At 34.9% G+C, this 26639-nt stretch overlaps 4 protein-coding genes across 4 annotated transcripts; 3 read left to right on the top strand and 1 right to left on the bottom strand.

The window, feature by feature from the left end:
* The first annotated feature begins 786 nt into the window (after positions 1-786).
* Positions 787-3031, top strand: LOC112003631 (1-phosphatidylinositol-3-phosphate 5-kinase FAB1B). Its single transcript, XM_065766526.1, is given in 2 exon segments — positions 787-1255; positions 1601-3031. A coding segment is annotated over 1 exon segment (735 nt). The 5' UTR covers positions 787-1255; positions 1601-2051; the 3' UTR covers positions 2787-3031.
* Positions 2861-11805, top strand: LOC136061044 (1-phosphatidylinositol-3-phosphate 5-kinase FAB1B). Its single transcript, XM_065766525.1, has 11 exons — positions 2861-2875; positions 3048-3775; positions 4333-4486; positions 4592-4936; positions 5149-6021; positions 6114-6445; positions 6892-7015; positions 7099-7269; positions 7802-9295; positions 10747-11013; positions 11207-11805. The coding sequence occupies exons 1-11, from the start codon at positions 2861-2863 to the stop codon at positions 11531-11533; spliced, it is 4830 nt and encodes a 1609-aa protein (XP_065622597.1). The 3' UTR covers positions 11534-11805.
* Positions 11806-12894: 1089 nt separating this feature from the next.
* LOC112003630 (uncharacterized) lies at positions 12895-13984 on the bottom strand. The gene is made up of 3 exons (XM_024035838.2): positions 13652-13984; positions 13315-13442; positions 12895-13209 (listed from the first exon to the last, which is right to left on the bottom strand). The coding sequence occupies exons 1-3, from the start codon at positions 13811-13813 to the stop codon at positions 13074-13076; spliced, it is 426 nt and encodes a 141-aa protein (XP_023891606.2). The 5' UTR covers positions 13814-13984; the 3' UTR covers positions 12895-13073.
* Positions 13985-17483: 3499 nt separating this feature from the next.
* LOC136064602 (protein LURP-one-related 12-like) lies at positions 17484-19179 on the top strand. Its single transcript, XM_065766532.1, has 2 exons — positions 17484-17913; positions 18533-19179. The coding sequence occupies exons 1-2, from the start codon at positions 17689-17691 to the stop codon at positions 18923-18925; spliced, it is 618 nt and encodes a 205-aa protein (XP_065622604.1). The 5' UTR covers positions 17484-17688; the 3' UTR covers positions 18926-19179.
* Positions 19180-26639: the final 7460 nt, after the last annotated feature.

Below are 26639 nucleotides of genomic sequence, written 5' to 3'. Positions count from 1 at the left end.
GACATGATAATACTTTAAAAACTTGTACTTCAAGTTTCTAATACAAAATTCAAGGAATGTTAGCTTAAATTATACAGCCCTGATTAGGCTGTGGAGTTTAAACTTTAAAGTTTAAATGTTTTGCTTAGCCTTAAAACTAGCAGATTTGTTGGGTTCTGAGTATCACTGTCATTGTGTGTTTTGACCAACTACGCGGTTTTGGTTCTAAAATTCCAATAAGGAATGAAGCTTGTGATTGAATGAAATGAATTGCCAAAACTGCACAACTGTATTGTCAAATTACCCAACCCTATCCACTGCCCATGACTCATGACTCATGACTTTTCTCAAAACTGTAACGTAAAAGTCAAATCTACCCCGTACTAAATTATTTAAATTATAATATATATAATATATATACACATATATATCACTACCCGTACAAATTACAAAATCTATGTCCCTCACTTAATTTTAACCATTTTTATTATAAGGGAAATGTGGAGGGTATTTTGAGAATTTGGATTCACCGTGTCTACTACGTAAATAAATTGAACGATGTCGTTTCAATTCTTAATCATTGTTTATATTGTTTATTATAATTGAATTAAAAAAATAATAAAACATTATTATTATTCTTATCCCGGATTAGTTTTTTATTTATATATTAGTCAGACTCAGATGTGGATCATTCAATCATGTTAGAAGGGTCTCTGTCTCTACCACAAGAAATAATTAAAAATAAAAAATAAAAAAGGGTTTAAATTAAAACTTAAAACAAATTCATAAGTAAAATAAATAAAAAAATGAAAGTTCATTTTCATGGTGGAAAAAACAGGAGGAGAGTTTTATAAAAACGTTATCTGATGAATAATTTTTGTGTTGTTATTAATGCACAAATAAACGAAAGAGTTGCAGAGAGACTCAAAAGGTCGTTCGTTCATTCATTTCATTTGCTAATAACAATCTCAAAATTTATTTGTAAACAAACAAAAAAACAAACAGTTCTATTATTTATTTATTTCTCTGTGCAAAAGCGTTTTATGGGATTTTTGTGAAAGATCAAAACTTTGAAGCATTTGCATGCTGAATCTGCAATAAGAATCGCTTTCTGGATGGTGGGTTTTCCCTCAATTGCGCCACCTACTCCTCTATGAGAGAGAGAGCTTTCGGTGTCGTTGGTGTCACGGTTTTTGTGTACACGTGGCGTTGAATCAAAGACCAGCCCGAGATAAAAAGCTTGATTGCGATGTAAATTTGATTGATTCATTCAGAGGTAAAGTAGTGATTTCTTTTTATCAGAATCCCATGTTTCAAATTTCTGTAATTGTTCTTTGTATAGTGGGGTGGGAGAGTTTATGATTGAATTGAATTGTAATTGTAATTGTAATTGTAATTGTAATTGTATTGGTTGAGTTTGGTTTTTTGGATTGGGAAATGAATGGGTAACACGTGAGAGTGATGGAGGACAGATAGGTTTGAGTTGGGTCACCCTGAGAAGCGCGTTTGAATCTCATTCTGTGTAGTGGTTGAGAAGCTTCTTGTACGGTTTTTTTTTTTTTTGAGCTTTACGGTGTTTCTTGAATTCAGTGTCTGAATCTTTTTGTTCATTTAATTTCAGGACTTGGATTTTATTATTATTATTATTATTATTATTATTTTGTGTTGTGGGGGCAAACTTTGCTCGATTGTAGCCTATGTTTTGGATCCATAGCCAACCTTGGATACTGTGGTTGTTGCTGTTGTTAGATTAAGGGGAGAGGGATCATGTTGTACTGAGAATATGAAATGGAGAAGGAGAACCAAGAGCTGCCTTGATGCTCTCAGAGATTGCTAAAGGATATTCAAGAATTGAATTTTGGATTTCGGGGGACTTTCTGTAGTGGGAAATAGTGAACTTTAGGTTCTTTTGTGTAGAATAAATTTGAGTTGGATTCTTGGTCTTGTTAGGATTGTATTGCTTTCTTCAGTTTGGATTAATTTGTTAGGATTGCTTGCAGTCTATGCAATGGTTTGCTAAGAGTGGCAAATGAGCATACCATAATGAACGGGGCTGGTAGGATTGTTTGTAGATGGACCCCCAAGACAAGACATTCTCTGAGCTAGCTGGGATTGTGAAATCATTGATCCCTTGGCGATCCGAGCCGCCTAATGTGTCGAGAGATTTTTGGATGCCCGATCAGAGTTGTAGAGTATGCTACGAGTGTGATTCTCAGTTCACGATATTTAACCGTAAACATCATTGTCGACTTTGTGGCCGAGTTTTTTGTGCTAGGTGTACTGCAAATTCAGTTCCTGCTCCATCTGGTGACCAGAGTACTTCCCGGGAAGAGTGTGAGAAGATTCGAGTATGTAATTATTGTTTCAAGCAATGGGAGCAGGGCATAGCTACACTTGATAATGGGATCCAGGTTGCCAACCTGGATCTTTGTACTTCACCATCAGCAACAAGTTTTGCCAGCACTAAATCTAGTGGCACTGCTAGTAGTAGTATTACACTTGGCTCAATGCCAAACCCAGTTGATTCTTATCAGTGAGTTCAACGCAGTTCAGGTCTCAGCCCACGTCAATCATCTTTAATGGAAGCAAGCATGGAAAGAAAATGTGAATTGGCTTCAGAAGGGAGCAATGATCTTATTTCAGATGTAGGGAATCCAAACCAGTATGAATTTTCAATGAACAGGTTTGATCGTCTCCCCTGTTATTTACTTGCTCTTGGATTCACACTATGTTATTCATTTGTGGAGTCTTTGTTAACACACTCATTTTACAGACCTCTTTCTTTTATTTTTGCAATTATGAAATGACATCTAGTCAAAGATATATATTGATATATGCATAAGATATGTGTAATACGACAACAATTAATGCATGATCATTGATGTGTTTTAGCCAGGTAAACTGATAGCATGTATTCTATTCACTTCTGAGAGGGATGTGTGAGTCTTAACATATAACAGCACTTGTATATTTTTCTATGCTAGAAAGTAACATTTGATCACTTTATTAGTTATTATCATGTACAATGTAATTTGCAAAGCTAAATCCACTGACCTTACTAAATAAAGAAAACTGACGATGAGTATGGTGTATATCGGTCAGATTCTGAAACAAGACACTTTTCTCAAGTCGATGACTACTACAGTCGGGTTGACTTTGATGAGCTGAGCAATGATGGTTCGCATAAACTCCATCATGATGGAGAAAACGATACAAAAAGTTTAAGCAGCTGTTCGTTACATCACAGTTTTGACTCACAGGGTTTAGAAGGAATTCCACAGATAGGAAGAAAAGGTGAAAATGATATTGTTGATGAGTGTGAAGAACATTCTTCTATATACGCTCCACAGGATGTTGAAAAAGAACCTGTGGATTTTGAGAACAATGGACTTCTCTGGCTTCCCCCTGAACCAGAAGATGAAGAAGATGAGAGGGAAATCGGCTTGTTTGATGATGATGATGATGGAGATGCCGCAGGAGAGTGGGGATATTTACGCTCCTCAAGCAGTTTTGGAAGTGGGGAGTCTCGCAATAGGGATAGGTCAGGTGAAGAGCACAAGAAGGCCATGAAGAATGTAGTTGATGGGCATTTTAGGGCTTTGGTAGCTCAGCTATTGCAGGTTGAAAACCTTCCTGTAGGTGATGAAGATGATAGAGAGAGTTGGTTGGAGATCATAACAGCTGTGTCCTGGGAGGCTGCTACACTTTTAAAGCCAGATATGAGCAAAGGTGGAGGGATGGACCCTGGTGGATACGTGAAAGTAAAATGCGTTGCTTCTGGACGTCGCTCTGAGAGGTAAAAGACTCAGTACTTCCAATGACTGTAGATGTATTATAGATCATGCTTTGCTTTCACATTTTTGCAACTAATTTCTCATTTAGTAAATCATCACTGAGATGGTCTATGCCTTGTTTCAGTGAGACCCATCCATCTGCCTAATTATCACTCTAGTGTATACATATATAAATTAGGAATACATGCACTGCTTTGACTTTGGGTGCAGAAATCTGATCTGATTGTATATAGTAAACCCACTAATCAATCTTGAGAGAATATAAAGTAAACAAACTATAATTAATGAGATTATGAATTGCATGGTTTTTCCATTAAGGCTACATTTACGAGTAACACAGCAAGAGATATCTCACTTCACTACTCATGGAAGAAACACATTGAAGTAATATTTGTTGTTGGACCCATCAAACACATATTTGTATCAGTGACACACTAATCATGTCCTTAATCGTAATGTCTACCATGTATCTAGTTCCTAGCAAACTCAAAACTTTGTATATTATTCTTGTGGCAGTGTCAAAAAACTATTCTTTCTAATTATGTTACTTTTGTTTTAGTGAGGTGGTCAAAGGAGTAGTTTGTAAGAAAAATGTGGCTCACCGACGAATGACATCAAAAATAGAGAAACCTCGCTTGTTGATTCTTGGGGGAGCTCTTGAGTACCAGAGGGTTTCCAACCTCTTGTCAAGTTTTGATACTCTGTTACAGCAGGTTGTTATTGTTTACCCTTTTTCTGTTTCAAATTGTTGCATCCTGGTTTTTAGTGCGTGAGATTTTATTTTAAGTTTCTTCTTTCATGTGTTACATCCTGTATAGGAAAAAGACCATCTAAAGATGGCAGTTGCAAAGATAGATGCCCACAACCCTGATATCCTGTTGGTAGAGAAATCAGTTTCTGGACATGCACAGGAGTTCCTTCTTGCAAAAGATATATCACTTGTTCTTAACATCAAGAGACCACTTTTGGATCGCATAGCCCGCTGCACAGGTGCCCAAATAGTTCCTTCAATTGATCATCTTTTATCACCGAAGTTGGGCTACTGCGATGCATTTCATGTGGAGAGGTTTCTAGAAGATCATGGCACTGCTGGACACGGTGGCAAAAAATTGGTCAAGACACTTATGTATTTTGAAGGTTGCCCAAAGCCACTGGGTTGCACTGTAAGTTCTCAAACTTAATTTGGACAGGCACAGTTTGAAATGGATTTTTTATTGCATAACTATATGGATGCTCAAGGATGAATGTCCCCAAATGCATACATTCGCGCAGGCTGTTAATGTTGATGTTTGTGGACAATTTCCTATATCTTGTTTAGTGTATGTTTGATTTGATAGACCTAGGTATTCATTCACTTGTCTTGTTTCTGTTTCAGATTTTGCTTAGAGGTGCTAATGGAGATGATTTGAAGAAAGTGAAGCATGTGGTTCAGTATGGAGTTTTTGCCGCATATCACTTGGCCGTGGAAACTTCTTTTCTTGCTGATGAAGGGGCCTCTTTGCCAGAACTCCCATTGAATTCTCCAATAAATGTTGCACTTCCAGAAAAATCATTCAGCATTGAGAGATCCATCTCAACAGTACCTGGTTTCAGTGTCTCTGTTAATGGAAAGTCACATGGAGCCCAACATATTGGTGAACCACAAAGAACCATTAGTGCCCCTGTTTCAAATAATACAAAAACTTTTTTACCCAATGGATCTCATTCTCAATCCACTGAACCAACTTTGGATCTGATAGATTCTACAGTTTTTTCTGCTGGTCCTTCAGGAAATGCCTTTCCAGATTCTTACCTTAAAACACTTTCTCCCTATCATACCTTCGAGGAGAAAATTAAAATGGATTCCAAAGAACCCTTGGAGGGGGAAACTTCTGCAGGTAATAACAGATCAGTTATTATGAATAATCATCTCACTGCCAATGGTTTTGGGCATATAGAGACATTGGGACAAGATGTTATGGCAAATGATTTCCAAAATAGTCTCAGTGCAATGGCTGTAAATCAGCTAGGCAGTTCAGAGCAATCATTTTTGCAAGAAGATTGTAAAAATTTTCCAGAGGAGCAAGGACCTTTAAAAGAAGATTTTCCTCCATCACCTTCTGATCACCAGAGCATTTTAGTGTCCTTATCATCCCGATGTGTTTGGAAGGGGACAGTTTGTGAGAGGTCGCATCTCTTTCGAATCAAATACTATGGCAACTTTGACAAACCTCTTGGTAGGTTTTTACGAGACCATTTATTTGATCAGGTGAGTATTCTCTTTCTAACATTTTCATGTCTCACATTGTAAAAAAACCTTGCAACACATTTTAAAACTGAGGTAGCCAACTTGTTTGGCAGAGTTACCAATGTCGTTCGTGTGGTATGCCATCAGAAGCACATGTTCACTGCTATACTCATAGACAGGGCACCCTCACCATATCTGTTAAGAAGCTACAGGAAACTCTCTTACGAGGTGAAAGGGAAGGAAAGATCTGGATGTGGCACAGATGCCTGCGGTGTCCAAGAACCAATGGTTTCCCTCCAGCTACTCGGAGAGTAGTGATGTCTGACGCTGCCTGGGGTTTATCATTTGGAAAATTTTTGGAGCTCAGTTTTTCAAACCATGCTGCTGCAAGCAGGGTGGCAAGTTGTGGCCATTCTTTACATAGAGATTGTCTTCGTTTCTATGGGTAATCTCTTCATATCTCAATTCCTTGTATATTTATTTAACTTAATTTTTTTCCCATATGGTGAGGACGTTATTTATGTTTGAATCTCAAATGGATGAGTACAGTAGTTTGCATTTACACAGTTCTTGATCAAAAACAATTTTTGTATGCCACATTCTAGAACTAGGATTCGGTTGGTAGAATCAAAATTGACCTTCACGGCTATTTTTGAACAAGTTGAATGATGTGATTCACCCCCCTTTATCCCATCTTTCTGGATGGTCATATGGATTCGGTGAACATACAGAAAAATGAGATAAGTTTGATTGCACTATTGTGCCCATTCAAGTAGTAGGCTGCTGACCCAGCTAATACATAAATAATAGATTAAAAGTCCAGGAGTGGTATTCATCTATAGATACTTATCTCTCTCTCTTTCTCTCTTCCTCACTTTTTTACATGTGCAGATTTGGAAAAATGGTTGCTTGCTTTCGATATGCGTCGATTGATGTTCATTCTGTCTACCTTCCACCACCCAAACTGGACTTCAACTACAAAAATCAGGACTGGATACAAAAAGAAATAGATGAGGTGCAATGGTCACAGGTTTGGAATTTTGAAGATAATTTAAGTTTTATCATTGCATCTTGTGACATAGTTCTGTGTAATGACAGGTGGTTGACCGGGCAGAGCTTCTATTTTCTGAAGTACTCAATGCTCTTGGCCAAATAGTGGAGAAAAGATCTGGTGCAAGGCCACTTAATAATGGCATTAAAACCCCTGAAATGAGGCGCAAAATTGCAGAATTGGAAGGAATGTTGCAAAAGGAGAAGTTAGAATTTGAGGTGAGGCCCTTTTATTTTGGCCATACTTTCCGGCGTTAATAACATCGTTTCATGTCCTGGAAGCAGTATACTAATTCATATTTGTAGACCATATGAATCAATGGGTTTGTAAGCTGATGAATCAGGGACTGTGTTGAAATGAGTAATCAAACTTTTTCTATTGACTGTGTGAACTATTCAATAACTATGACAAACAAAATCATTGAACTGTGATTTTCTATTATTTTATTTATATTTTTATACTTCTGACTATTTTTCTGCGAACCTTTTTAAATATCTATTTTGTGTAACATGAGCCATGAGAACTTATATTGATTTTTACAAGAAGTGCACTTTCCCAGTTGGTTCCTTTTTATTTCTACATTTGTTATAATCATGATAATATAATGAATGAAAATTGTCAAAATTTAGTAAATACACTAGAAATTTTATAATGAAAAATATTATATCATGGTAATGTCTATCTTTGAGTGAAAATGCTTGTTTGCTGCTCTTTAATACCTGGATTTTGGCATTTATGTTGACATAATAGGAATCAATCCAAAAGACTTTGAACAAAGGAGCAAAAAAGGGCCAACCTGTTATTGACATTCTTGACATCAATCGACTGCGAAGGCAGTTACTTTTTCAATCCTATTTGTGGGACCACCGCCTGATTTATGTAGCCAGTTTAGACAAGAATAACCATCAGGACAGCTTGAGTAGCTCAAGTCCAGAACATTTGGAGAAACCTTTTGTTAGTAATGATAAGCTTATGCAAGTGAATGTGGACAACAAACCAGAGAAAAGTTCCCGTAGTTGTGACTTTGTTGCAGATGCAAAGCTTAACAAAAGCCCTGAGCAGAGAGGAGGATATGCTAGTGACACTAACCAGTCTGATGTAGTCCATCAAGAAAAAGACATGGATCAATCAGACCCTATAAAATCAGAAGTAAATGTTCGTAGGACTGTCTCTGATGGGCAGTTCCCTATCATGGCAAGTTTGTCAGATACCCTTGATGCTGCATGGACGGGCGAAAATCACACTGGAATTGGAATACCAAAGGATAATACCAGTACACTTCCTGAATTGGCGGTGACAGAAACTTCAACCACCCCTGCAGTTGTGGAGGGAACGGATTTGGAGAACCAAGGAGAAGAGAAAAATAGCACTAAGGTTTCCCCTATCCTTTCACCTGCACTGTCCACCAAGAGCCCTGATAATGTAGAAGACCATGTAGGCTGGTTAGGGATGCCTTTCTTAAACTTCTACCGTTCATTCAACAAGAACTTTTTAGCTGGTGCTCAAAAGTTCAATACATTGAGCGAGTATAATCCAGTCTACATTTCTTCCTTTCGGCAGTTGGAACTTCAAGGTGGTGCCAGGCTTCTTCTTCCTGTTGGTGTTAATGATACTGTGATTCCAGTATATGATGATGAACCCACCAGTATTATATCTTATGCTCTAGTATGCCCAAAATATCATATGCAACTGATTGATGAGGGTGAAAGGCCAAAAGATGGTGGGGATTTAGTAGCTTCCTTAACACATGTGGATTCAGTGAATTCCCAGTCAATCCTTTCTGTTGATGACATAGCCTCTGAATATCATAGAAGTCTTGGGTCTTCAGATGATAGCATTTTATCCATGTCTGGATCTCGTGGCTCCCTGAGTTTAGACCCACTCTCATATACAAAGGCATTGCACGCCAGAGTTTCTTTTGGAGATGATGGCCCTCTTGGTAAGGTGAACTATACCGTGACTTGTTACTATGCCATGCGTTTTGAAGCCTTAAGGAAGATTTGTTGTCCTTCTGAGCTTGATTTCATAAGGTCTCTTAGCCGTTGTAAAAAGTGGGGTGCCCAGGGCGGCAAGAGCAATGTATTCTTTGCGAAAACCTTGGATGATCGATTTATCATTAAACAAGTCACCAAGACAGAGTTGGAGTCGTTTATTAAATTTGCTCCTGGATATTTCAAGTACCTGTCTGAATCAATAAACTCAGGAAGTCCAACATGCCTGGCAAAGATTCTGGGGATCTATCAGGTACTTATTTGAGTGCTCTAAATGCTGGTCAGGTTAAATCATTATATTCATTTGTTAACCTTTTGAATTTAATTCTGATTACTACCTTAACCAAGCATTGGCTTCTTTAGTATATAGATATGCACAGGTTTACTTGATGAGTATGAGTAATATCAGATGCAAACAAAGTATTTCTTGGCAACCTGTTCGGTTATGCATAGAAATTTGAATGACCTGATTCCTGTTTTGTTGGGCATGCAATGCATAATTCTTGGAGTTATCATCATAACAGATGGAAGAATCAGTTTAGGAGTTAATGAAATCATATTATTTGTGATTTTTTATTACAAAGGCTGCCATTCTTGATTTTCTCCATTCATAGTGATGGCTTTGTACAATAGATGCTCTTTGCAAATTAGGTGTAGGTCATTCATTTTCTATAGGACAACCAAACATGATTGAGATAATTTTTTTTAATTTTATAAACATTTTTTTAAATGCATTAAGAACTAAAATAATTTTGCATACATACGTGATTTGTCGTACATAGATTGAACTATGGGCACGTTTGGTAGACTGTAATAAACACTGTAATGTAATAGATATTCCTATGGCATAATTATTCGGTTATTTGGTTATGTTTTTATTACAATAAATAGTTATTCCTTATGAATGACTACTCTTTAAAATAAGGAATAACTATTCCTTATCAAAAGTACTGAATATCTATTCCTTCATCTTATGTAATAACTTTTTAAAAAATTTTCCTAAAAAACCATCTTCTTCAAAAGGAAAGAAAATAAATTTTCCTTGTTAATTATTAGCTCTATTTTGGACACCCTAAAATAAGTGTATTTTAGGAAATTTGACTCAAAAATTATTTGATTACATCTTCTTTTTATACACTACTAAATTGTGGATGCATACTCAGAATTCTATTCTTAAATGGTCACTAAACTAATGAATAGTAATACTTATTACATTCCAACTTAATGTATTCCTTGTAATACTTATTCCTATTTCCATGTAATAATCATTATAACATACCAAACGTGCCTTGTCTTTTTAAATTTTGTTAACCAAGTATATTAGAAAGAATAAATAGTTTGAGTGGTGGCCTTGCACTTGGGTGTTGACTTTTTTGGTGTCAGATTTTTTTTTTCCCTGTTAATCCAGCTATAAACACTTAAACAAGCTTGAAATAGGTAGCTGATTTCTCAAAACTTATAAGCTTCAAATTTGGTTAAAAAGTTTCGGTTGGCTGTGTCATACTTGCTAACAGTTTTAATGAAAATAGCTGCATTCTTTCTGTAAAGGATGCATTTGCCCAGTTTGAAGCAATAAAATGATTTTTTATTTTTTATTTTATAAATGGAACTAAATACAAGAGACATTCCATATGTTGCTAACCTTAATAAATTAGAGCCTCTGGAGCAGTGGACCTTACTTTATGTTTGGCTTTATATTGAAAGGTAACATCTAAGCATCTTAAAGGAGGGAAAGAAACAAAGATTGATGTTCTGGTTATGGAGAATCTTCTGTTTCAAAGAAATGTGACCCGGCTGTATGATCTTAAAGGATCTTCTCGATCACGGTATAATCCTGATTCTAGTGGGAGCAACAAGGTTCTGCTGGATCAGAATTTGATTGAGGCAATGCCAACTTCTCCTATTTTCGTGGGAAACAAGGCAAAGCGATTGTTGGAAAGAGCTGTTTGGAATGACACCTCATTTCTAGCAGTAAGTTTTTGAACTCTTTGGGTATATGGGAAACTTGTTTGCTCTTAAAAATACACAGCATTAAGTTGTGTAGATTCCTTATTGGAAAAAAAAATAAAAAAAAGCAAATAAATTAGTTAGAGTTGCTCAGGTTGTCCAGCCTTTACTATTCCCTTATCCATTTTAATTTGTTATTTCACTTTTGGTGATGCAGTCAATTGATGTAATGGACTACTCATTACTGGTTGGGGTGGATGAAGAGAAGCATGAGTTAGTTCTTGGGATCATTGATTTCATGAGGCAGTATACATGGGACAAACATCTGGAAACATGGGTGAAGGCTTCAGGCATCCTTGGTGGGCCAAAAAACTCATCACCAACTGTAATTTCACCAAAGCAATACAAGAAAAGGTTCAGGAAAGCAATGACTACATATTTTCTGATGGTTCCAGATCAATGGTCTCCACCAAGTATTATTCCAAGTAAATCCCTGTCTGACTTATGTGAAGATAACGCACAAGGTGGGACCTTGGTTGAATAATATACTGTTAGTCTTTGTGCTTGTACATTTACACATGTAATTTGGAATTACAATTCCCACATCATCTTTTTTGCCTTTTTGATATAAGTTCTCAGTCCTATATTTCTATTCTTTTTGGGTAGCGGTTTCATATGTATTTTTAACAAGAGAAATTCATAATTATTTGTTAGATGATGCAGAAGAAGGCTGGTGAAGCCATAGAGATCTCTGTCAGGGGTTATAATATTGGATGACCTCTCCATGAAATCTTTGTACAAAATTCATTTTATGTATTTAGCATTGTAATGTATATTTATATCTCTCTCTCTCTCTCTCTCTCTCTCTCTCTCTCTCTCTCTCTCTCTTGTTTTGTGGGGGGTTTTTCCCCCTCCATTGTAGCTATCGGGCATTTACTACCTGCACCATAAATATTTCAAAATCTTGCAATTTACACATTAATTTGAGACTAGTTTTATAATGTTGCCCCCACCACCCAGATTAGTGTCCAAATTGAAAAATATATGGAAAATAATCCTAAATTATGATGTTGATTGTAGATTTTTTTGTATTGTAGGTTGCACGATTCAAATGGCTCCATATTTTATGATAGATAGCTACTGGTCTGCAAAATTTTTCAGTTTAGAATGTAGAATGTAAATACTCTCATAAATTAAACGGATGATTATACTTCTATTGGTTGAGGCTAATCCTTTGACAAAGGAAAGTCTCTTTCTTTCTAACACCCTCACATGGTTAAGACTCCACAAGAACCATAACTAATAAGTGGGTGCAACAATATAAACAGAAGATGTTTGAATGTAAAGCCAACTAGTGTTGGCTTTACACTCGCAACTTTTTTTATTTTTGGTAAACTAGTTGTAACTTGCATTCAAGACCCATTTGGTGTGGGAAGTGTCATTGTAAGTTACTAATCACACCCCAAATGAGAAGTCGAAGTGAATCTCTTGGTTCACATAGGGACATATCCAGTCAGCTGGTATGGGTAGCCTAAACGTCACATTCTTTGAAATGGAGCTTGAGTTTGCTTTGTTCTTTTGTATAATAATCTGAGTTCATTATGTTTATCAAAGCAATCAGCACCTGTAAATTTGTTTTTCATGCACTTGCTCCACTATTATTCTTAAGACTTCAGATATTAGCCTCAGATCAAATTTTCAGCATAAATGTTTGAACCTGCACGATATTATACACTACTCATTTAGTATTTGGATAGGATGCGTGGGAATAAGTTTAGGGACTTGTCATCGTTTCTCTGCTAGTTTTTTTTGAACGTGGAATACAACAACCGAGCCTTAGTCCCAAGATTCTGCGATCAACTATTGATCCTCACTAGTCAAGGTTAGCCACATACACAGGAAAAAGAAAACAATAGGGACAAGACAATTTTCTGTCACTCATGGAAGAAGAATGTGCTTCAAAAATAAAACAAGTGCATTTATGCCCTCTATTCACATTCTATGACTGATGTATATGCTTTCCTTACACATACTAGAGCAGAGTTGTGGACAAATCTATTTAACTGACAAAAGTTGGGAATTGATTAGCAGAAAGAGTTAAAGCCATTGCAATTGAGGTCCTTCTGCACAGCAACACTTTCATCAACATTGTTCAATCCACTGCCTTTGACAATTTGAAACCCACTTTGTTGAAGAAGAAGATCAATGATCTCAACGTCTCTGAACTCGGGCAAAAGCAATAATCATCAGACAGTTTTCATAACAATTTGAATTAATTTGTTTATATTATTATTATGCTACTTTTTATGTGTTAGGATTATCTACCTTGGATGACAAGTTGTTCTTGGAATCTGTTGTTGAAAGCGAGGGGCTTCATCGTCATATCCTTCGCAAACTATTTCCCCACTATCATCTGTATAGCAGATTATGCCATTAGACCTATCCTCGTAAACCTGTAACAAAACAATTCATAGTTTCAGACATCAACCAGTTGAAAAAAAAGTGTGACTGAAGTTGATCCAACTGGGTCTTGTTTTGTAGAAAAGTTTGTGAGTATAATAGTTATGTTTTCAATGACAAGAAACAAATAAAGGAAAGGGATATATGCATAGGAATAACCAAAACGAAAAAAAGAAAGAAAAACAAAAAGGATATTGTTGACCTTGTTTTTAACGGAACATTTGATCTGGAGTCTAGGTAATTTCTTGACTGGAACTTGAGTGTGTTTAAGCATCAGAGATTTGCTGATAGGCCTCATGATTAGACCAGATTTCAGAATTGGGATGTGAACAGAAGAAGAAGAAGAAGAAGAAGTTACAGCCATTGATTTTGTGAAACAAGAAGAAGAAGAAGAACAAGTTTGTTAATGACGGTGGGGCTGAGGTTTTGTTAGGAGATGGGAATAGAATAATGGTTTATTGGTGAGTGACTGTTGCAAAGTTTTTTCTATATTCTTTATTTTTTGTAAGCATATGTTCTATACGTTGAGACACATTAAAAAAAAAAATTGAATTATTGATGGGTAATGTCTTATCATGGTGGATTTATTCGGTTAAATATAGCTACCTGGGAGTCTGGGACCCATTTTTGCTTATCTTCTACCTGTTGTTGCCGGTGAATGCCAAGTCATACTGTTGGTTGATATTGCTTGCCTTTTGTTTTTTCCGAATCAGCTGTTGGTGGATCTATTCAGATTTTCACAACAAAGTGACTACTCTTTTTTTGGTTGGAATTCACCTATTTTAGAGCAACACCTTGGAAACATCCTATAATTTTAGAGCCAACACTAACTTTGCTAAGATTTGGATCACATTTTTACAAGATTCAGGATGAGGAAAGTACTGCATCTTAGATAAGAATCATGTCCATCAAGATTCAGGACTGTCTCTTTGAAGTTTAATGATTAAATCCCTCCTCTACTAATAGCTTAAATTTTTGAAATAATAGGTATTTTGTTGTGTATTAAAATTAAAGCAGGTGATTCTAAATTTTGAATGTTGTTTTTGATCTACCTCTTTTTTTTTAATCTAGCTTGTTGATACCTAATTTATTTGAGTATTTAAGACATTTCAATAATATATATAAAGAAACAACATTATCACACAGTTGATTTGGTATGGATGATAATTTAATTTATTAATATGACTCTTCATTGGCTACGTGTCTACTGTCAATTGAGGCAATAGGTGCCAAACTTTTCCATCAATCAATTTCAGTTGCTTATTGGATATAAGCTCTCTCTCTCTGTGTCATAATTAGGTTACAAGCATCTATAATTGGACCAGGGACTACCTCACCATTTGCAAAAATGCTTGTTTTCAATTTCTATTTTCCACATAATTTGTCACTTTAATAAGAATTGGAAAGACTTTTCAAATTAAAATTAATGTAAACCTGATCTGAAATGTCCACTAAAAAAAAAGTTAGGTTTGGATGCTTTTTGTTGTCTGATATAAATAAAGGCAAGATGAGGGGATCTCGAAAAGATTTATAGATTAATGAGTCTAGGGGATATGTTTCCACATTCTATCATATGTCGCTTTTCTTTTCAACAAATTTTGGGATGTGAAATTAATTTAACTTTTACTAGTATAAAGTATATGTATATGTTATTGTATAATAATGTAATTGAAGAATGTAGGGTCGGTTTTTGTTGCCTAAGCCCAAAAGAGATTGGTTATAGGCCCAACGAACCCAAAACAATGAATTTGTAGAGAGTGGGTTGAAGGTTTAGATGCTGACCGGTGCTCACGAAGCATGAACATCTTTTTCTTTTATTGAAGGAATACTTGGAACAATTTACAACTAGGGGATGCTCCTCGGCCCATAGCCGAGGAGGCTTTTTTCCTCCTTTCACTCCCCCAGAGACCCCCCTATACATTTTGCTTGTCTCTCTTATATATTACTCTCTTCCTCCTTCTGTTGATTGTTCATTGGCCTCTCCTCTAGCTGCCTGTCCCATCAGAGGTCGTATCTGTGCTCAAGTGGTTCACCCTGATCGATGTAGCCCTGCCCGAGGGTTGCATCCCCATTAATGCGGCCAGAAGGGTTAGGTGAACGCATTAAGTGTTGAGGTGACAGCTTGCTCTGGGTCTGTCCCCCCTCCCCTACGGTTATCATTAGTACGCCGAGGACGAGGGGATCCTCGGCGTGGATCCAAAGAAGAGTTTGCTCCCCAAATTGGCCTTGGGTAGTCATCCTTCCTCGGATTGGGCCATTTGGGCCTGGCTTGGAGTAGGCCGCGGCTATACAACTTCCTGGCCCCACAAAGAATATTTAAGTTTCGAGGCAGCATAGGTGAGAGTGGGAGTGGGAGTGTAGGTAGAGTTTCATTGCATTAAATTTTCATCCTGCTATAAAATACAAAAAAAATTCAATAATATCTTATAGTCTACTTGTATAACAATTATGGATAAGCATTAGATTTTTTATTAGCAATTCAAAGTCATACCATTTTTTTAAAACAATGTTTAGTATTAATTTTTTTTGCTTAGTTCTAGCCAAATGCCAAACAGGAATTGTGTGAGCACCGACCAAAAATATTTAAGAGGGCAACGATCGTCATCAAAATTGAGACACACCAATAAACTTATGAAAGGCAGAATTCCATTCCATGCCATGGTTTAAGGCTTTAAGCTGCTTTATTATTATACTTTCAAGCTATCACTTTAATAAGTAAGAGCATTCACATCAGCTCTTGTAAATTTTATGTCTATTTTACACTAATAAACCTACTTTTTCTATTTTGCACATCTACTCTTACAATTCATCTACATCAGTTTATCTATTCTACACATTTATTCAATAAAATATTCATTATTTTACAATTTTTTATTATTCACTCCTCTCTCTCTCTCACTGACCCACAGCCACCATCGCCACCATCATCACCGCCCAACCACCGTCACCACCATCATCAGAAACCAAAAGCGATTAAATCAGAAACGCCGATCAACCCACACCGATCAATCAACGCCGATCAAAACGCCATCGTCTCAATGTGATGGTAAGATCAACCCACACCGATCAACCCACAAAACAACATCAGATCAACCAACAATCAACCCACACCGATCAATCCACAAAAAAACATTAGATCAACCAACAACAATCAACCCACATCGCCGATCAAAACGCACAACCCACAACCCAAATCAACCCAGACCAAGCAAACCCACACAAACCAAGACCAACCCACACCATAAACTCAGATTAAACCACCATCGACGCCTCCCCACGTCGCCACCACACTGTGAACTCCACGTCGCCGCCACGCTGTGAACTCCACGTTGCCGCCACGTCGCCGCCACGCACAACCCACGCTGATCTCGCCACGCTGTGCATGTTTTGAACGAGAGAGAGAGATGTGAGAGAGGGAGAGAGAACTGTGGGTTTTTTGTGAGAGAACTGTGGGTTTTTTGTGAGAGAAAGAGTTTATGAGAGAGAGAGAACGCAGCGCTGAGGCAGAGAAAGAGGGAGGTGAGAGAAAAAAGTACTAAAAAACTAAATAGGTGAGCTACAGTACCCGTGTAAATTTACACGGGTACTGTAGCTCGTGGATAATTTTACACGGGTTTACATATTTTTAAATAGACTGATGTAGAGTGTTTTTTGGTTCATAATGTGCAAAAGTGGTCAAAATGTATATTTTACACATTTATAAAAGAGCTGATGTGAATTCTCTTAGGTAATTAGGTCCATAATGGAGTCTAGTACACTAGTACCACCACCAATCTACCTCCATATTCTTTGGGGGTGGTCCATAACAACAAGGTACTATGGGGGATGCGAAAAGTCAGGACTCCAGTCTGTCCATTCGTAAGAAGATATTATCAATTTATATATATATATATATATATATAAGATATTATCGTGGTTAAAAAAAAAAAATCATATTTATAGCTTAATAAAAAAAACAAAAAACAAAAAGTTTTAACTTTTAATGCAATTCCATATCCCACATGTTAAAAAGACTGAGCTCCGAGTTCTCACCGTGTTACCTCTTTCTCTCTCTCTCTCTCTCTCTATCTGGCTTTGTCCAACGACTCCAACCATATATATATCTTCCTCCAACGTTTGCATTTCTTCAACGCTCTCCCATATACACAAAGCAAACACTAACCTTTTAGCCTCAAAACTAAGAGACAGTTGCATTAATTTGCATCAAAGTCTTCTACAAGCGGATCCCAAAACAAAACAATGAAGGAAACGTTAATTGCTGAAGGTGGGTATGTGTATAAACAAGAGACCCTTCTCACCGTTCTAAAGACCTCTCTTTTTTTTGCCAATGATGGTTACAGTGTGTATGACTGCAAGGGTCAGTTGGTCTTCCGAGTCGACTCGTACGGTCCCGATACTCGTGACAAAGGTGAAATCGTTCTCATGGACGCTCATGGAAAGTGCCTCCTCACTGTTCGCCGAAAGGTATGGACTTGCTCCAGCTTTTCACAGTTATTTTCTTCTTTCTTTTTTACTGGGGACGAGTTGACTCACTGAGTCTGGTTTGGGCTTCAGTTTTTAAGAAATATGTTAGAAATTCCAGAAAAGGGTTTGTTCAGTTTCTCTTTTGCATTAATGGGTACAGATTTGAATCCCGTTTTTCCTTGTGCTACACTGGTAATTAATTAACCTTCAAAATTCTGAGTCAACTCGGCGAGTCGTTGATCCAATCCACTATTTTGCTGAATTCTGTTTAGAAAATGTACAAACAAGAAATGAATCTAAATGGGTTGTCTCTATTTTTTTCATATCTTTTAATGGGTACCGATTTGATCTGAGTTGACTCAAAGTATTTATTACTCATGCCGAGTGAACTCGTCCAACAAGATCATCATTATTGTTAAAAATGGTTCATAATTAAATTTGTCAATGCCCATTAATTGGTATTATTAATTTTGGCACCTTATTTTTCAGATATGAAATAAATGAATTTTTGTTTAAAAAAAAAAACAGAAAGGATATTCTTCACTGATACAATTTGTTGAATGATACACCGAGTCAACAAGCTGAGTTAACTCAAACCACTTTTTTATGGTTTTCACAGAGGCCGAGTCTGCATCAACGGTGGGAAGGGTTCACGGGTGAGAGATCAGACGGCCAAAAACCGATCTTCAGCGTGAGAAGATCATCGATAATCGGACGGTCGAGCGTGACCGTAGAAGTGTACAACAATCCAGGAGAGGAGTACCAGATCGAAGGAAGCTTTGCACAACGGTGTTGCACAATCTTCAACGCTGGGAAAGAATCAGTGGCTGAGATTAGACGCAAAGTTGATGCTTCCACCAATGTGGTGCTTGGGAAAGACGTTTTCTCCATCTGCCTAAAACCTGGTTTTGATGGAGCTTTTGCTATGGGTTTGGTGCTTGTCCTTGATCAGATCAATGGTGATGAGACTATTACTGAGGGAGCACAAGTGGAACCCATCACAGAGGATTAATACTAGTAGTGGGTTTTTTTTTTTTTTTTTTTTGTACTTTGAATTTGTTTAAACTTTTTTTTAAGTACTAGTAGACTAGTAGTATTAGTATTTTATAATTTTATGGACTGTCTGTTGATAGGGAACTCTTTGTATTGGTTCTAGATCTTTGTCGCTATTTTATTTACATGTTGCTAATTTAAAAAGAGATCGAATCAAATTATACCATGTGGGCTAGTTTTTAGCACTTCCCAATGGCTGCTTGATTTTGGAAACTGAACTCTTGTTTTGTTACCCCTTCTTTTTTTTGTTTTGTTTTTGGTGACTTTGTTTTGTTTTGCTTCTATAAATTATTTTATGGGCAAATTATACTCACCTTTCTTGAGTTTGTACCAAATGTTACCTTCTCCTACTAGACATTTTAAGAAATGAAACTTTAAAAAAAAAAAAAAAAATCCATATCTTTCAAATTGGTACATCCCTAATGAAATATTTCATTATTTAAAGTAATAGTTATAGTTAGAAAGGGCATGAATTTTTTTTAAAAAAATATTTATGAAAAGAACTTATTCTTAGCACTTATATAGCGATAGAGCGTTATTTACTTGAACATATAAAAAAATTATTAGGTCTATTAAGAGGACTGCTGATGTGGTCTTCCCTAATCTCCTAACAAATAAAATGCTATTATTTATGTAAATGTGACATCATCTGATAATTTTTATTTTTTATTCATTGTGCTGATTTAGAAGTGTACACATACATTTGCATAGATGACTCATCTCATTAGTCAGGGAAGACCACATCAGTAATCTTTCTTGTGTAAATAATAATTTCTTGAACGTATAGGTGGAAGTGTCATTTTGCGAATTTTTTTTTTTAATTTTTTATAAAAGTCATTTTGTGAAACCTAATTAGTGTAATTTTCTAATTATGTTATTTTGATATATACAACTCATCAACCAAATATATACAACTTACTAAAACAAAAGCAAGATTTTATTTATCTTTCTTACACTTTTTCACCAACCAAATATGCAATTTCTCACTAATTAATCAAAAACAAACCCAAATGCAAACCCCAATATAACTTATGGTCATGTTGTTCTAATGTTTGCGAGCCTCACTTCCAAGACTCAAATACTCAAGCCCAAACACAAAGCCAACAAACATGAAGAGATCATCGTCAACTCACAACGTTCAACTGGCCACTCCAATCTGAGCTCAATGACCTACCCAAGACGCCTCCAATATGTTTCTCCCAAGGCCTCAAAGATGACAAAGATAGGTCCTAGGCGCACTAGTGAGGAGGGTCGAAATTAGAGGTCATTGTAACAATTATGAGGAGATCGAAGAGGGAATTAATGGTGAAATTCAGTTGGCCACTTATAAAACCCAAGGTTGGAGCGGAACAACTTCTTTGACCGCTACAAGAAATTAGTGATGACTATGTTTGAGAGAGTGAGAGAGAGAGAGAGTTGAAGAGAAGAAATTATAGACATTTTTAGCCAAATTCATATTTTTATTAAACTATAATTTAAAATAAAAATAATTTCCTTTTAAATTAAAGTGATCACATGCAATGCACATGATTACTTTTTGTTAGTTACATAAATTTGACTAAAAATGTGGAGTGATCAATTTTTGATAACTTACTTATCAATAACTTAAAATTGAAATCCAAATACGTGTATTTGCAAATGGACAAAATTTAGCTACAAAATTAGTTGTAGCTTAAGGTTACAACCTTACTTAATATCTTTTTATTAGAAATGAATTTTGACAAATCCACCGTTAGATTACATTTTCTTCTTATATCCTCCATACTTGTAAAATTTTTAGAAAATAAAATATCAATAGTTATGTTATCAATAAATTGTTTAAATTGCAAGTTTTTGTAACTTAAAATTATGCATAAAATATAATCTTATAGATCATATAGTAAATAATACTCTATTAGCATAAAATTTGACATGTGTATTAAGAGCGTAAAAAACATGCAATCCAACAGTTAGATTTTCGAAATATCTAAAAATGTTAATGATATTGAGTAATGTTGTAGCCTAAGGGTGTGTTTGTTTGGATGTGAAATAGGATGGATGAAAAACTTTGGGGAGAAAATGGAAAAAAAAAAAAATTTGAGTATGTTTGGTTGGGTGAGGAAGAAGGAAAATAAATGGAGGAGTTTAGGTGTTTTCTCCTCGGGCCCACCAAAAAGTTTTCTCTCCAAAATGGAGAGAAAACTGAAGGAGAAATTGGGCATCATTTTTGGACGAAAATGCCCATATACAATTGTACTTTCACCTACATAATAAGAGTATATGCGTAAATTTATACAAACTTACTTTTTTCTTCCCTTCATTTTTCCACTTCTAACTAAACAAAAATGAAGGAAATTAAAATCTTTTCTATCCTCCCATTTTTCCATCCTCTCACCATTTTCTATCCTCCCACTTTTCCACTCCTCCAACCAAATAAACCTTAAAGTTACAACTAATTTTGTAACTAAATTTTGTCTTTTACAAATAACCCAAACTCTAGAACCTGTTTTTACATTTTTGCCTAATTTAAGTTCCCAAAATAATAATAATAATAATAAATTCATGCTCGTTCCCAAGGGGGCCAAGTTCTATTTAAAGAACGCCCAATTAATTCAGAACTTATCCGGCTGAAATTTTCACACCATTTGGTCATGTCCACAAGCACCGCACCTATATTGCATTTCTGATTCCTCCTTGCAAATATCTACTAGAAAATAATTTATCAATCTCTGTTAGGTACACATTTAATATAATATATTACTTTATAAGTTCGACTCTAACTTTTCTCACCGAAATTACTTTTGGACTTAGTTTATTTAGTAGACTAGAATGATAAATTTACAATAGTTGATATATCTTGTCTTGTAGAAAAAGTAGAGAGTTTCCATGGTTGTAATCTCATGGAGAAAGCAAGTGGTAGACTTTGGCAATATATGTTGGTGACACGAAATTTTGTTTTGAATGTGACCTCACTCATTACCCACTATGGTTATGCCACATATTGATTCACTATGACTCTGAATACTACGAGAAAACTTTAAAATATTCTACCCTGTAACCCAATTTCCAACAACACTTTGTAATCCAACCTGGCAATCCACATTCAAACTCTACTAAAAAAAAAATTTATATATTTAAATTAATCCAAAAACTGTTTCTTTGTTATTTTCATGATAGCAATCAGACATTGACGGGTTCCATTTATCTTGGTTAGTCTTTTTATTTTCTAATAAAGAACCTAATAACTAATTCCACCTACATTTTTTTTTTTTAAAGCCATCATTTTCCAAATCCTATTTTATCTATAGTTACATGTGTCACACTATCTTTCATGATAATCACTTTCCTAAAATTTTCCTTTGAAACTGAAATTTAAAATTCTATTATTTTCTATTGAATTGAATTTGACTGTGAGTTCCAGTTAGCTCGACTAGTAAAGTCTCTGATGGTTGAATAAGAAATCTAAGATTCAATCCCCGCCTACATCAAAAATTGATTGGTGTTTTTGGTCTGATGATAAAGAGTTATCATCAGAAACAGGCGCTATAAGTTGAAACTCTCTCTCAAAAAAAAAAAAAAAAAAAGGGATTTGATTGGACAACTAATTTATAACCTTAGGATATAAGACAACGGGAAATAAATAATGAGGCCAACCATAAAAATAGGGTGTTTCAGTATTCCTATTTTTTGTAAAAAGAGAAAAAAAGTATTAAAAAAATTTGGATTTAAATTGATATTAATGCAATATGAACGGTATTAATGGAAAGGGAATGAATTTTTATATTTTTATTTTGAACATGAACAAATAATATGGAACATTCTAAAAATTTGCAATATTATACCGTAAATATGGGATATAGAGGTTTTTTTTTAAAGATGCTATGTCTACAACATTTTTACAATAATTTTACAACAAATCATAAGTGGTTAGTTGTTATTGGTTCAAATTTGAACTTAAAACTAAGATTACTTTTTTGCCCCAATAATAATAACTAATAACAACCCGCCACTTAGAATTTGTTGTAAAAATGTTGTGGAAATATTGTGGACATATCATTTTTCTTTTCTTTTCTTTTTTAATATTTTTTAAGCGAGGTGCTATGTCCAGTCGTCTACAATATTTTCACAATAAATTATAGGTGATTAGTTGTTATTGGTTCAAATTTGAACTTAACACTAAGATTATTTTTTGCCTCAATAATAACAACCAGTAACAACCTGACACTTACGATTTGTTGTAAAAATGTTGTGAAAATTTAGATTTCAAAATTTAATTCTTTTCCATTTATCATAAGAGTAGATAATGAAAATTATGAAATGCAAAGTATACATTTACAAACTACCTACAAAATAATACCGAATAAATAAATGGAAATAACATTTTCACAGCTCGTTATGATTAATGGGAACATTGGGAACCAAAGGTGATTATATCGTGTTATGAATTTCTTTTGAGAATAATACTGGGTTATGATTAATGGGAACTAATTAAAATGATTATAGTGGGGGGCATAGTTATCACTTATCAAACCATATCAAATGAACCCTCAAGGAAGCAATGTGATGGTTCACTAGTTTAATTGCTGGATAACTAATTTAGTAGTTAGACTAATATTCTAATAATTTATTTTATATTGGTTTCAAAAAATAATTTATTTTATATTATAATATGTATATATATATATATATTAAATTAAATAACACATAAAAATCAAAGATAAAATATAAATATGAGACGGTATCAATTTAAACATTAATTCATACGTATACCAAAGATTGGAATTAAGAGATATATATTATTGTTAGGAAAATTTATTCACATCTAAAACTTTATTTTTTATCTTATAATATATGTATTAAAAAGCTAAAATTAGGACACTTGAATTGATCTTTTGACTACTTATTTCAACTTTAAAAGAAAATGATCTAAAATCCCATAAATAAAATGTAAAATTCAAGGAAATCATGATTATTTGATTAAAATAAATTAATATTAAAAAATCGGATAGTTCAAATAAGACTATGTAGTTCTGTATTTTTTTTTCTAAAAAATCTCTAGTTTTAACGGTTTAATCGTCTTTTTTATATTTATTTTTTTATTCTAATTTCAACTAAACGTCTTAATTTGTCTTAAAGAAGTTAATTTGTCTCAAGTAATTCAAACATAATTAGTTTAGAACTAAAAAACTTACCACTTCATTAATTTGTCAGCATTCTCAATAGATAGATTTCTTCGAGTGTAATTAGCAATTATTAACATTTAATTATTGTGGGACTCCCTACAAATTTTTACTTACTAGATTTCCATGCTTCCCTCACACAATCAAATAATTTTCTTCTCTCTCGCACAACTTGTAAGAATGAAACATTTCCCTCCTGGCCTCTTCAGTCAACCAAACATATAGGTATTCTTGTGTTGTATTAACCACTACCTATAGAGGTTGAAATAATTAGCATTCCTTGTTGTTTGCTTGTCCGTGAACCACAAATCCATTCTTGCCGACCTGTCTATGGACTATACCTAAGACTTATTCAAAAAAATTTCTAATGAAAATAACATCTGAATCGTACCAACTGGGCTGGAGTGCATTTGACGTCTAGTGCACTGAAAAGGATCCGACGGGAAACATGATAGCTAGCCAAGACAGCGGGAAATAACAAGTTGACAACTTTAATCCTTAGCCCACTACTTATTTTCTCAATATTTTAAACATTTTCTGAAGGAACTAGGTGTGTAATGCGTGTGTACATCCCTCCCATATGTGTAACGTATTTCAGTAATTCAGTCATAAAATTTACATATATATAGTACATAATAAGTTTTGTAGTTTTCTAACTTCTCGAAATTTAAAATTTTTGTTGTTTTACTATTATAACCTTATTTTTTATTATACTGTTGGAATATTGTAAGAATAATTATGGTAGGGGCATTTTAGCAAGTTGAATTGATGAAGCTGAGTACATGTAGATGTAGGGCTGCCCAATAGATGTAGAGACCCGACCCACTCAAAAAATCCGACTAGACTAGAGCCAACTACCACCTAACCCGACCACTCCAGCGGTTGGCAGCGCGTTTCTTCCTTCAAAACTGACGGTAGTGGGTCAAATAGTGGGTCTCCTCCTCCAAAACCCAAACCACCCAAACCAACTGACGAGCCAAGTGTTTTCTAGCAAGATTCGCTAGATCCAATGAGAACTCAGCTATATTTGAAAAGATCTCAACTAGATCCGATGAGATTTCTATTGAATCTGCCAAATTTGGCAAGACCTTAGCCATATCCAACAATATTTCAGCTAGATTTTGCTAGATTTTCATTGGATTTAGCAAGATCTCATTAGATTTGGTGAGATCTTTGACGGATCTAATGAGATCTCACTGGATTTTTGTCATTTTCATCTTGTCTGTCTCTGTTTCTAGTGCTGACTAAACCGTCCGCCATCCGATAAGAGACCGAACCACCCAATCCGAACCTCACTTTCAATGGACAGTGGGTTGAATTTTCTTTGAACCGATGAGATCAGGTCTGTTGCAAGTTAAGCACAAACTGGACTTGTGGACACTCCCAAAATATATGGGTCAATAGTTTTCATTTGTCAATATGATATGATATGCGATACGTATTGTATCCTTTACAAAAAGATCCATAACATAAAGACGTATTGGAAGTGCTCATGAATCATACGATACAGAAATGCGTATTGTATGAATTGTATCTTAAAATCGTATGTATTGTACAATATTTAGACATGTAGGTAATGAGTTTTTTTGTTAAAAAATGTGTTTTTATATGAGTCCAACAAGTTGTTAGACTGATTTTCAAAAAAAAAAAATAAGTTGTTAGAATACAAAATCATTAGGCTACTTAATTGAGTCCAATAAAATAACATGTCAAAGATATATATATATATATATATATGAAAATTTTTAATTTATTTTTATTCTTCTCTTTCTCCTACAAAATTTTGGCTACACACTTAACACTTCACTTTTATATTTGCATTTTTTTTTTCTATACTGTGAATAAGGCATTAAATGACAATTTTTTTTTTTTTTGTTACTCTAAGTAGCTAGAATGCCAAGAAGAAATAATATATATATATATATATATATATTAAAATAAAGAACAAGAAGGTAGTAATTTAATGTTAATGATAATGAAGAAAATGAAAATGGAGAAATATATTTGCATTATGATAACATTAACTTAGATGGAGTTAAGGCAAGATGATATATATGATGAAAAAGAAATTATAATTTTGGCTCATATGTTATATATTTTCACTTTTGAATTTAATCATTTTGTTAAATATTATTACATAAATTAGTTATTAGTTAAATAAATTTCAAATTTGTAGTGAATATACCTTTTATATATGTATATCTATTTTTTTTTAAATTATTAGGTGTTTATGTCTATTATAGTATATGTGGGTGCCCGAGGATCGAGGGTGAAGTTGAAGAGTTGCAGTATTGGTGTAGAGATGCCACAGGCCACGGGCTTGAGGAGGAAGGTTACCCAAGGAGAGGAAGGGATGAGGCGTTCCAAGTGGGAAGAGGGATATGATGAGAGAGAATCAATGATCATAGGGGAAGTTTCTAGTTTAGAGTAGCCTGTTGCTCCGCATTAAATGGTGGGCACAGTTTTATTAGCTGCATTGATGAGGAAGTAACCTGAACAGTGTAAGTCATAGTT

The sequence above is a fragment of the Quercus suber genome, unplaced genomic scaffold (assembly GCF_002906115.3).
Source record: "Quercus suber isolate HL8 unplaced genomic scaffold, Cork oak 2.0 scaffold_714, whole genome shotgun sequence".
Taxonomy (NCBI): domain Eukaryota; kingdom Viridiplantae; phylum Streptophyta; class Magnoliopsida; order Fagales; family Fagaceae; genus Quercus; species Quercus suber.
The sequence above is the reverse complement of the archived record's forward strand: the minus strand, read 5'-3'. Positions and strand labels throughout refer to the sequence as shown.